This window comes from Salvelinus alpinus, chromosome 23, assembly GCF_045679555.1.
Source record: "Salvelinus alpinus chromosome 23, SLU_Salpinus.1, whole genome shotgun sequence".
In the NCBI taxonomy this organism is placed as follows: domain Eukaryota; kingdom Metazoa; phylum Chordata; class Actinopteri; order Salmoniformes; family Salmonidae; genus Salvelinus; species Salvelinus alpinus.
Window position 1 is genome coordinate 19,183,587 of NC_092108.1, and position 12,851 is coordinate 19,196,437.

The following is a 12,851-nucleotide window of genomic DNA, read 5'->3' on the forward strand; positions in this document are numbered from 1 at the left end:
GAGTCGCCCCCCCACCTCCTGTTCGGAGCTGCCAGAGTCGCCCCCCCACCTCCTGTTCGGAGCTGCCAGAGTCGCCCCCCCACCTCCTGTTCGGAGCTGCCAGAGTCGCCCCCCCACCTCCTGTTCGGAGCTGCCAGAGTCGCCCCCCCACCTCCTGTTCGGAGCTGCCAGAGTCGCCCCCCCACCTCCTGTTCGGAGCTGCCAGAGTCGCCCCCCCACCTCCTGTTCGGAGCTGCCAGAGTCGCCCCCCCACCTCCTGTTCGGAGCTGCCAGAGTCGCCCCCCCACCTCCTGTTCGGAGCTGCCAGAGTCGCCCCCCCACCTCCTGTTCGGAGCTGCCAGAGTCGCCCCCCCACCTCCTGTTCGGAGCTGCCAGAGTCGCCCCCCCACCTCCTGTTCGGAGCTGCCAGAGTCGCCCCCCCACCTCCTGTTCGGAGCTGCCAGAGTCGCCCCCCCACCTCCTGTTCGGAGCTGCCAGAGTCGCCCCCCCACCTCCTGTTCGGAGCTGCCAGAGTCGCCCCCCCACCTCCTGTTCGGAGCTGCCAGAGTCGCCCCCCCACCTCCTGTTCGGAGCTGCCAGAGTCGCCCCCCCACCTCCTGTTCGGAGCTGCCAGAGTCGCCCCCCCACCTCCTGTTCGGAGCTGCCAGAGTCGCCCCCCCACCTCCTGTTCGGAGCTGCCAGAGTCGCCCCCCCACCTCCTGTTCGGAGCTGCCAGAGTCGCCCCCCCACCTCCTGTCCGGAGCTGCCAGAGTCGCCCCCCCCTGTCCGGAGCTGCCAGAGTCGCCCCCCCCTGTCCGGAGCTGCCAGAGTCGCCCCCCCCCCCTGTCCGGAGCTGCCAGAGTCGCCCCCCCCCCCCTGTCCGGAGCTGCCAGAGTCGCCCCCCCCCCCTGTCCGGAGCTGCCAGAGTCGCCCCCCCCCCCCCTGTCCGGAGCTGCCAGAGTCGCCCCCCCCCCCCCCTGTCCGGAGCTGCCAGAGTCGCCCCCCCCCCCCTGTCCGGAGCTGCCAGAGTCGCCCCCCCCCCTGTCCGGAGCTGCCAGAGTCGCCCCCCCCCCCTGTCCGGAGCTGCCAGAGTCGCCCCCCCCCCCTGTCCGGAGCTGCCAGAGTCGCCCCCCCCCCCCCTGTCCGGAGCTGCCAGAGTCGCCCCCCCCCCCCTGTCCGGAGCTGCCAGAGTCGCCCCCCCCCCCCTGTCCGGAGCTGCCAGAGTCGCCCCCCCCCCCCTGTCCGGAGCTGCCAGAGTCGCCCCCCCCCCCCTGTCCGGAGCTGCCAGAGTCGCCCCCCCCCCCCTGTCCGGAGCTGCCAGAGTCGCCCCCCCCCCTGTCCGGAGCTGCCAGAGTCGCCCCCCCCCTGTCCGGAGCTGCCAGAGTCGCCCCCCCCCTGTCCGGGGCCCTTGCAACAGAGCCGCCACCGCGGATAGATGCCCACTCAGACCCTCCCCTATAGGTTTAGGTTTTGAGGCCGGAGTCCGCACCTTTGGGGGGGGGGGGGGGGGTACTGTCACGCCCTGACCTTAGAGATCCTTTTTATGTCTCTATCTTGGTTTGGTCAGGGCGTGAGTTGGGGTGGGCATTCTATGTTTTGTTTTCTATGTTTTTTTTATTTCTGTGTGTTTGGCCGGGTGTGGATCTCAATCAGAGGCAGCTGTCTATCGTTGTCTCTGATTGAGAACCATACTTAGGTAGCCTTTTCCCACCTGTGTTTTGTGGGTAGTTGTTTTCTGTCTGTACCAGACAGAACTGTTTCGTGTTGTTCCATTTTTCGTTTATCACTTATTTTTGTCATAGTGTTCACTTCTCATTAAAAGGCATGAACACTTACCACGCTGCGTTTTGGTCTCCTCCCTTAGACGATCGTTACATATGGACAGATACTACAATCTCCGCTGTGTAGCTTTGCAGCTCCTTCAGGGTTATCTTTGGTCTCTGTGTTGCCTCTCTGATTAATGCCCTCCTTACCTGGTCCGTGAGTTTTGGTGGGCGTCTCTCTCTTGGCAGGTTTGTTGTGGTGCGATATTCTTTCCATTTTTTTATAATGGATTTAATGGTGCTCCGTGGGATGTTCAAAGTTTCTGATATTTTTTTATAACCCAACCCTGATCTGTACTTCTCTACAACTTTGTCCCTGACCTGTTTGGAGAGCTCCTTGGTCTTCATGGTGCAGCTTGCTTGGTGGTGCCCCTTGCTTAGTGGTGTTGCAGACTTTGGGGCCTTTCAGAACAGGTGTATATATACTGAGATCATGGGACACTTAGATTGCATACAGGTGGACTTTATTGAACTAATTATGTGACTTCTGAATGTAATTGGTTGCACCAGATGTTATTGAGGGGCTTCATAGCAAAGGGGGTGAATATACACTGCTCAAAAAAATTAAGGGAACACTAAAATAACACATCCTAGATCTGAATGAATGAAATATTCTTATTAAATACTTTTTTCTTTACATAGTTGAATGTGCTGACAACAAAATCACACACAAATTATCAATGGAAATCAAATTTATCAACCCATGGAGGTCTGGATTTGGAGTCACACTCAAAATTAAAGTGGAAAACCACACTACAGGCTGATCCAACTTTGATGTAATGTCCTTAAAACAAGTCAAAATGAGGCTCAGTAGTGTGTGTGGCCTCCACGTGCCTGTATGACCTCCCTACAACGCCTGGGCATGCTCCTGATGAGGTGGCGGATGGTCTCCTGAGGGATCTCCTCCCAGACCTGGACTAAAGCATCCGCCAACTCCTGGACAGTCTGTGGTGCAACGTGACGTTGGTGGATGGAGCGAGACATGATGTCCCAGATGTGCTCAATTGGATTCAGGTCTGGGGAACGGGCGGGCCAGTCCATAGCATCAATGCCTTCCTCTTGCAGGAACTGCTGACACACTCCAGCCACATGAGGTCTAGCATTGTCTTGCATTAGGAGGAACCCAGGGCCAACCGCACCAGCATATGGTCTCACAAGGGGTCTGAGGATCTCATCTCGGTACCTAATGGCAGTCAGGCTACCTCTGGCGAGCACATGGAGGGCTGTGCGGCCCCCCAAAGAAATGCCACCCCACACCATGACTGACCCACCGCCAAACCGGTCACGCTGGAGGATGTTGCAGGCAGCAGAACGTTCTCCACGGCGTCTCCAGACTCTGTCACGTCTGTCACATGTGCTCAGTGTGAACCTGCTTTCATCTGTGAAGAGCACAGGGCGCCAGTGGCGAATTTGCCAATCTTGGTGTTCTCTGGCAAATGCCAAACGTCCTACACGGTGTTGGGCTGTAAGTACAACCCCCACCTGTGGACGTCGGGCCCTCATACCACCCTCATGGAGTCTGTTTCTGACCGTTTGAGCAGACACATGCACATTTGTGGCCTGCTGGAGGTCATTTTGCAGGGCTCTGGCAGTGCTCCTCCTTGCACAAAGGCGGAGGTAGCGGTCCTGCTGCTGGGTTGTTGCCCTCCTACGGCCTCCTCCACGTCTCCTGATGTACTGGCCTGTCTCCTGGTAGCGCCTCCATGCTCTGGACACTACGCTGACAGACACAGCAAACCTTCTTGCCACAGCTCGCATTGATGTGCCATCCTGGATGAGCTGCACTACCTGAGCCACTTGTGTGGGTTGTAGACTCCGTCTCATGCTACCACTAGAGTGAAAGCACCACCAGCATTCAAAAGTGACAAAACATCAGCCAGGAAGCATAGGAACTGAGAAGTGGTCTGTGGTCACCACCTGCAGAACCACTCCTTTATTGGGGGTGTCTTGCTAATTGCCTATAATTTCCACCTTTTGTCTATTCCATTTGCACAACAGCATGTGAAATTTATTGTCAATCAGTGTTGCTTCCTAAGTGGACAGTTTGATTTCACAGAAGTGTGATTGACTTGGAGTTACATTGTGTTGTTTAAGTGTTCACTTTATTTTTTTGAGCAGTGTATATGCATGCACCACTTTAACGTTTTAATTTTTTTTGAAACAAGTTATTTTTTCATTTCACTTCACCAATTTGGACTTTTTTGTGTATGTCCATTACATGAAATCCAAATAAAAATCTATTTAAATTATTGGTTGTAATGCAACAAAATAGGAAAAACCCCAAGGGGGATGAATACTTTTGCAAGGCACTGTAGCTGTGATATTTGTCACTGACTATAACCAATGCGCTATCGGGATGATGATTGTTGAGAAATCTCCACTTAATACTGTAGATTCACTGTTGCTATCAAAGTCATTACAAAGGGTAGGTTCAACAGAGCAAATTAAATGTAATCATACATTATCAATCATATATTGTATCATCAACAGCTATTGTTTAAATTCAGTCCAGGATTCAACTAAAAATATACAATATACAACATATAGGCCAAGGGTTTCAAGCTTTGGTTGATTTCAAATGGAATCTACAAGTTAATAATAAATATGTTGGATTCACGTCTCCACCTCAAAAAATAAATCTAAGCGAAAGAATAGGATTAAATCAAACTGCATTTAAAAATTGATTTTGATTTAGTCCTATTCTTTAACCTAGATTTTTGGTTGAAATGGAGACATGAATCCAACATATCAATTATTAATTTGTAGACAAACTGGAATTAAAGCCAGACTCAGTGGCACAGATGGAGCCATCCAAGCAGCAGAAACATCTCCTTCAAATGTTGATATTTGGTACTGTTGACAACCAAACACAATTCAATATCACTTTTGCAATACTGTAAATAGCCTATTAACACATTTTATTGTGACTTTGGGACTATAAGGTTCTATCTGCGCAAAGCATAGTTCTGAGATATTGAGCATCAAAGTTTTCACATCCCAGATCTCAAAAATATTTTGTCCTGAATTCTTCTTTCTTAAAATTAGTAAGACATCCATTGCCACATTTTGAGCTTAATGTAACAATAAATGTATTCTTATGTAATCATAGAAAGTGTGCATGTTCAGGCTCGCAGGTCTGGAAATCTTCACAATTGCTATAATAATCTGCACAGAATCTCAAAACATCATTGATCACTTGCAGCATGTACTTTAATGTAATCTCAATTGCATTCCAGGTCATTTGGTTGTGGTATTAGATGAAGCATAGTGATAACACATTAGGTTGTTCTAAAAATAAGCAAAATATCTGATATAACTTAATTCTAATGGAAAATCAATGTCAGATAAAAAAAAAAGAAAGTCACCTAAATGTGTTATCACTGCACTTTCAACCATTTAAAAGCACAACAAAGTTAAAATGGGAATGTATTGTATTCTCATTTTAACTTTGTTGTGCTTTTAAATGGTTGAAAGTGCAGTGATAAAAAACCTAAATGTGTTATCTGACATTTTCCATTGGAATTTGGTTGTGCTTTTAGATGGTTGAAAGCATAGTGATGACACATTGGGAATTCAACAAACTTTTGGCTGTCTGTTTGAGTGGGTGAAAATAGGCTGGAATCTCATTGATCAACGTATCTACCAAATATTACCCAATTCTCCACGTTTACTGACGTGTTGTGCCCAGTGGGAATATGGTGTTTGCCTACTGGTGAGTTGCCTTCACTTCTCCACTTACTTCATAACGCTGCAGATGCAGAAAAGGAGATGAGAAGAGGAAGCCTCCTTAGAGACTTGAGATGGAAACTCGCTCTCTGAGTTGGTCATGTGACTCTGTGCTCTCAGAGGTCAGTCGTTCTGCTTAAACAGACATAGGTATGGGATTAGCCGGTTTCTACACACAATGACAGGACAACACCTAACGATGTCCACACTCTGACAGCCTTGGGACACAAACAGGTAGGGGGAATCTATACTGAACAATCAGAAGAAAGAAAGAAAGAAAGAAGAGTTTCATCAGAATGTGTATAGGACAGTTGTAAACCGGAAAGCAGGATCACATAGGCAGGCAGGACGGTAGTCCCGATTGTGGCGATGCCTTCCATTGTGAGTAGAATGCCACATACATTTAGATATTTTTAAACACTTAAACGTACCATGTCTGTCACGAATGTTGAATACAATTATATTTGAATTTACTCTGCCGATTGTCCATGGGGTTGGTCCTTCAGTGGGTCGATATTTGAGACAAAATATCCACAGGAAGTATTATTAAACCTACTTCAAAATGCGGGTCTCTGTGTGTGGCAATGAAGATTTGTTTGCTCATGACCTAAGGCACTTGCACAAGACGAAAGTACATGCATGCATACTAACAAAAGTCTTGCAGGTGTTTACGTGGTTTTAAGCATGTACCGGGTGATATACATTTCAATGCCAGTACCAGCACTCTAAAAAGTCGGGTAAATAATACTTTCCTGTGGATATTTGGTCTAACAAAAATTACCCACTGAAGGACCAACTGCACAGACAACCAGTAGAGTAAAATCAAATTACATTTTATTCAGCATTCTGGCTTGTAAGGAAATGTCTCTGCAGTGGTTTGTTTCAGACTGTATACCAAGAATTGGTATCTCAGTCAGATTTTTTTAGGCAAGCAGGCGGGCAGGGAGGATGATCCCTTGATCCCTCCATTGCGACAGACAGGGATTGGGATGAGCATCAGGTCAGTGTTACAACTCCATAGGATGAGAATAAACTCAGTGATACGGGTTATACCAGTTAAATACAGAATAAACAGTCCTGTCTGCCACCAAAGACAATGGGAAGATCTTGAGGTGTTCTAATAATTGAGGACAATGGCCGAAGACCTTATAAACAGACTTAATGGTTGATTAGTAGGCAAATAAAGAGACCAGTTGGGCCGGTGTAGAGGACCACACAGACTGAACAGGCCCTGTTCCTAATTCCTAGTATTAGTTTTTACATAAGTGACTTTGGTGTGAACACTCTTAGAAAAAAGGATTCCAAAGGGGTTCTTTGGCTGTGTTTTGTTCTGTGTTTTGTTTGTTTGTTTGGTTATTTTGAATTATAAATGCTTGAGTATGGGGACAGCCAAAAACACTAGGGTTCTAGATAGCATCTTTTTTTTAAAGAGTGTACTGTAAACGTACCTGTCCCCAGGACTCACCGCTTATAACGGTCATCATGTGGCTTCTAAGAACTGTGGCTTGAAAATAAAATGTTGGGAAGTAAGATGATTTCAACTGCTCATTATTTTTGACAACTTGACACAAATGTTGACATTGTGATGTTTTTGTTTACAAAGGTGCCTTTTCCTTTTTGTGTTCCTGTTGACAAAACGGTTGTCATGGCGTCCCTGGAGGAGGAGTTGACGTGTTCAGTGTGCCGCGACGTCTTCAGCCAGGCCCAGCCCTTGCCGTGCGGCCACAGCTTCTGCCCAGCATGTGTGCGAGACGCCTGGGGCCACGGGGAGGCGGGGGTCAGGGGTCGCTTCACCTGCGCACAGTGTCAGGAGGAACAGGGGGTTGTGGCGTGTGACTGCTGCCCCCCTGTGGGGGACGGGGACCAGTCTGGGAACGCTGCAGCGGTGAAGACCTGTCTGCGCTGTGAGGTGTCTCTGTGTGCTGAGCACCTGAAGCCCCACCTGGAGCGGCCCGCCTTCAAGACACACCTGCTAGTGGAACCTCTGGGAGACCTGTCCCACCGCAAGTGTCCTGCCCATGAGGAGATGTTCCGTTACTACTGTGCAGACGAGCGGGTGTACGTGTGTGCAGACTGTTTATTGGAGGGTGGCCACGCACAGCACCGGGTTAAAGGACTGAGGAAGGTGGAGGAGGACCTGAAGGTCAGTTAGCGACCTGTAGTTCCTTACAGCTGGTGTTATAGTGTGGCTTTAACAGTTCTAAATCCGTGTGTATGTTTCCACAGGTCATCCTCCAGAGCCTTCTCCAGAAAGCAGATGAGAAGCTGAATAAAGGTGAACAGATCCTCCAAGAGCACCGGAACACTGACCGCACTATAACAGTAAGTAACCACACACTGTATGCTTATAGCAGTCCATCAATTTACTGTTCGTGCTTATGTTAGTCTATCCGGCCTTCTATTCTGCCTTGACGTTGAGTCTTGTTATGACCTTAGTCTTTGGTGGTGGTTGTTGTCCGCCTGCAGGACTTGTCTGTGGCAGATGACTCCCAGGTGGAGCGTATGGGTATAGCCCTGCAGCTGCAGGTGGAGAGGCTGGTGCTGGCCCTGAGGGAGAGCACCAGGAAGGAGAGGCAGCAGGCCGTGGAGCGCCTCCAGAACAACTGCAGCAGGGTTAGAGAGGACCTGAGCCAGACCCAGGACATCTACCACTACCTGGGCTCCTTGCTGGAGGAGACAGACCCCTTCCTGCTCATCTGGGTGAAATGTTTATTAATAACCCTTTTACCAGGTACCAATATGACCGGAGAGGGTTTGAAGTAGCCAATTGGTATCTGGGGATGATTTGGGGACCATGGTAGTAAGAGGAGCCAGTTTGGGAATTCAGCCAGGCTAGTGGAGTTAACAACCCTACTTTTGGGACAAGTTCCATGGGATTATTTGTGACCACTCCAGAGTCAGTTTTGCAATATGGCAATACATATCCAACCTCACGGTAACCATTTCAGGCAGTTATTCTCTGTGCGTTAGACACAACCTTTGAGTAATGTCCAACAAACCAAATAGATCAAAGCTATCATCTCAAACCATCGGATTACATACAGTACGTCACTATTCTGGTAATCATTCTAAATCTCAACATTCACCTTTGTACTGTACTGCAATGTTTTAACCACCTACTGTATTTATTTATGAGACAGCATCTGTTGTACACTACATAACGGAGGATTTAAACTAATCTGTTTACCTCCCTGTCCATCTGGGGGAGATTCACTGGGCCATTTGTGCAGGATTTGTACGATGGCATTAAAGGCTTTGTGCTTAAATTCATTACCGTCAATGAATGTCTATTTTCTTGAGATGGAAAATTTGATTAACTTTATTAAAGGAATTGTTTGGGATTTTGACAATGAGGCCCTTTATCTACTAACCCCGGAGACTCTGGAGACTCTGGAGAAGTAGATAAAGGTCTTCAAGTAGATAAAGGTCTTCATTCATCCCTTTAACAGTTTTGTGTTACTGTCTTATAACAGTGCATTTTAAGTCTTACAACAGTCCTTGACTCCTTTTGTTCTGTCCACAGGCATTTCAATCTGATGACTCAAGGTAAATAAAAAAATAGGCATTCATTAGTATGATATTGTGTGTGTTTGTTTGTGTATGTTCGTGTGTTTGAGTATAATATGATTTATGTCTAACCTGCTGTGCTCTCTGTAACAGGCTGCTTGCGGACCTGAACTGTCCCCTGTTCACTCCTGACTCCCTCAGCCTCGACAGGAAGTATATTATGGAGGATATCGAGAGCAAGTACAGAGAGTTCATCACCGAGACACTGCGCTGTCTCACCGAACTCAAGAGAGAGCTCTGTGAGTGCACAGGCCAAACCTTCAACCCATATATTTGAGATGGGAGGAATTCAGGCTGTTTATTCATTCATATATTTGTTTCCCTCTCCGCTTCGTACAGTGCATTCTGAAAGTATTCAGTCCCGTTGACTTTCTCCGCGTTTTAAAATGGATCAAATAGTGTTTTTTCCTCTACACACAATACCCCCCCCCCCCCCGGAATGATCAAATTTACATAAGTATTCAGACCCTCTACTCAGTACTTTGTTGAAGCCCCTTTGGTAGCGATTACAGCCTTGAATCTTCTTGGGTATGACGCTTCAAGCTTGACACACCTGTATTTGGGGAGTTTCTCCCATTCTTCTCTGCAGATCCTCTCAAGTTCTGTCAGGTTGGATGGGGAGTGTCACCGCACAGCTATTTTCAGTTCTCCAGAGATGTTCGATCAGGTTCAAGTCCGAGCTCTGTCTTGGCCACTCAAGGACATTTGGAGACTTGTCCCGAAGCCACTTCTGTGTTGTCTTGGCTGTGTGCTTAGGGTCATTGTCCTTTTGGAAGGTGAACCTTCACCCTCAGTCTGAGGTCCTGAGCGCTCTGGAGCAGGTTTTCATCAAAGATCTCTCTGTACTTTGCTCTGTTCATCTTTCCCTCGATCCTGACTAGTCTCCCAGTCCAGTTCACCGTAGGGATGGTGCCAGGTTTCCTCCAGACGTGAGGCTTGGCATTCAGGCCAAAGAGTTGAATCTTGGTTTCAGCAGACCAGAGAATCTTGGTTCTTATTGTCTGAGTCTTTTAGGTGCCTTTTGGCAAATTCCAAGCAGGCTGTCGTGTGCCTTTTACTGAGGAGTGGCATCCGTCTGGCCACTTTACCATAAAGGCCTGATTGGTGGAGTGCTGCAGAGATGGTTGTGCTTCTGGAAGGTTCACCCATCTCCACAGAGGAACTTTGGAGCTCTGTCAGAGTGACCATCGGGTTCTTGGTCACTTCCTTGACCAAGGCCCTTCTCCCCCGATTGCTCAGTTTGGCCAGGGGGCCAGCTCTAGGAAGAGTCTTGGTGGTTCCAAACTTAATCCATTTAAGAATGATGGAGGCCACTGTGTTCTTGGGGACTTTCAATGCTGCAGAATGTTTTTGGTACGCTTCGAGATCTGTGCCTCTACACAATCCTGTCTCTGAGCTCTATGGACAATTCCTTTGACCTCATGGCTTGGTTTTTGCTCTGAAAAGCACTGTCAACTTTGGGACCTTTATATAGACAGGTGTGTGCCTTTCCAAATCATGTCCAATCAATTGAATTCACCGCAGGTGGACTCCCAAGTTGTAGAAACATCTCAAGGATGATCAAATGGAAACAGGAGGCACCTCAGCTCAATTTCAAGTCTTATAGCAAAGAGTCTAAATACTTGTAAATAAGGATTACAAAAATATATATATATATACATTTGCTAAAATTTCTCAACCTGTTTTCACTTTGTCATTATGGGGTATTGTGTGTTCATTGATGAAGAAAAATTATTTAACGTGACAAAATGTGGAAAAAGTCAAGGGGTCTGAATATTTTTCGAATGCACTGTTTCTCTGTTTCCATAGTAACAAGTCAGCTGACTCTGGACACTAACTCTGCCCATCCTCTCCTGAGCATTTCGGACGGCCTGCGGTCAGCCATGCGGGTCAAACAGCGCCTTCCGTGTGCCACTCACCCTGACCGCTTTGACCACTGGGCTCAAGTCCTGACCGTCCAGACCTTCTCCTCAGGAACCCATTACTGGGAGCTGGAGGCAGAGGGCTTCTGGGACATTGCGGTGTCCTACCGGAGCATCGGGCGGAAAGGGAAGGAGGGCACTGCCTTTGGAAATAACAAGGTACATTATCATCACCCTTCTTCTACATATGGTCTTTAATAATAGGAACAGTTGTGGTAATAAGAGTAGTATTAGTTTATTTGATGGTGGTAGCCAAGCATTTTGGAATTTCTTTGTAAACTGATCGAGGAATTTAATTGGTCTATTTAAATACAACTGACATCACAAAAGAGATTGGTTGGTTTCTCTATTGACTGCTAGATGATGGATGAGGTTTTGACTTGCAGATGTCTTGGAGCCTGACGCAGCAGCACGACAGGAAGCTGGCTGCCTGGCACAACCGCAGGAAGACCCGCCTTTCCAGCCGGATGTCAGGCAACCGTGTGGGTGTGGCCCTGGATTATGGCATAGGCACAATCACTTTCTCAGAGGTGGGGCCTTCCAACACCCTGACCCACTTGCACACCTTCAGCACATCCTTCAACCAGCCGGTGTGCCTAGGCTTTGGTCTCTACAAGGCTGAGCTCCACAGCAGAATCTCTATAGTGAGGGTGTGAGGGATCATTAGAGACCAGAGAATACAAATTATATTTCTATAGCTGGGACACCTTCGGAGTGGGCCTCAGGGATGGAGACTTTGTGAGAGGTTTCCTTCTGGAACATCTCCCAGGATCTCATGAGTGATTGGACTATGAACAAAAGAGCTTGTGTGAGCATGAATAATTGTAAGACTACATTCTTACAGCACTCAGGACTTGAAATACTGTGAACTATGGCTTTGAATCAGTAAGTGATAAGGGAATGTATATGTTTAAGGTAATGATTAAAGAATTCCACCCTGAAACTTAACAATTAGTAATGATTAGTTTTAATGAATAATTAAAGTGCTAAACGTAAGTCCAATAAGGTTCGGTAGAGACAAGTGAGGGAGAGAAATGTGTGTGTGTGTGTGACTAAGAAAATACCGAGAACAATTAAACTGTGTATGACCTGACCTGGCTAGAACTCTGAGAAACTTACGGCAAGAAAGGGAGTCCCATCAAGGTCCCTCTAATCTCGGGGGAATGGAATTGCCAGCTTGGTAGTGATAAACAGTGGTGAGAACTATGGGGAAGGATACATCCCACCTACTGTTCGTGTGTATGTGCGTAAGTAGGGAGGGAGTGAGTTATAAAATGACATGTTCTTTGTATTTTGACTTTAGAATGTTCTCATGAATAAACTTTACGGACCTTTTGCAGAAGCTGAGTCTTTGCCTAATTATTATTAAACCCAGGGTCTTACAAACCTTGGGAATTAGTCAAAGCTTAAATAATTGTTAGTTATTATCATTGGGATTGAAAATTCTCCTGACAGTAAGGAATGGATGTGTATGTCCTACTTTTGTCACAGTTTAGGGGAATTTGAAAGACCCAAGTAACTTGGACGCAAGGCATAGGGTTTTTTGATCAAAAACATCCAAACTACAGGACAATATTCTTAAAGAATTAGAAAAGTACACATTCAGTTGATAGCTGTTACATCACAACAATCTAGAACTATGGGGTCCCATTCCCTTTCATGAGTTTGTTTAGACAATTTTTTTATGCATACAATAATCAATATGGGTTCGATGTGGCACTATGTGACAGTTGTGTCATGTTGACTGGATGTCCTTTGGGTGGTGGACCATTTTTTTATACACACAGGAAACTGAAAAACCCAGCAGTGTGAAAAACCCAGCAGGGTTGCAGTT

General features: G+C 47.1%; 1 protein-coding gene across 1 annotated transcript; it reads left to right on the plus strand.

Moving 5' to 3' along the window:
- Window positions 1-5,650: 5,650 nt before the first annotated feature.
- Window positions 5,651-12,350, plus strand: LOC139550427 (E3 ubiquitin/ISG15 ligase TRIM25-like). Its single transcript, XM_071361313.1, has 8 exons — window positions 5,651-5,909; window positions 7,132-7,671; window positions 7,755-7,850; window positions 7,995-8,228; window positions 9,052-9,074; window positions 9,189-9,334; window positions 10,905-11,176; window positions 11,404-12,350. The coding sequence occupies exons 1-8, from the start codon at window positions 5,898-5,900 to the stop codon at window positions 11,671-11,673; spliced, it is 1,593 nt and encodes a 530-aa protein (XP_071217414.1). The 5' UTR covers window positions 5,651-5,897; the 3' UTR covers window positions 11,674-12,350.
- Window positions 12,351-12,851: the final 501 nt, after the last annotated feature.

What these genes read in the sequence shown, in the direction of transcription:
- LOC139550427 (XM_071361313.1), top strand. An exon ending in ACCCCTTCCTGCTCATCTGG is followed by an intron (nt 8,229 to 9,051) that starts GTGAAATGTTTA and finishes TTCTGTCCACAG; the next exon opens with GCATTTCAATCTGATGACTC. An exon ending in CTGCCTTTGGAAATAACAAG is followed by an intron (nt 11,177 to 11,403) that starts GTACATTATCAT and finishes TTTGACTTGCAG; the next exon opens with ATGTCTTGGAGCCTGACGCA.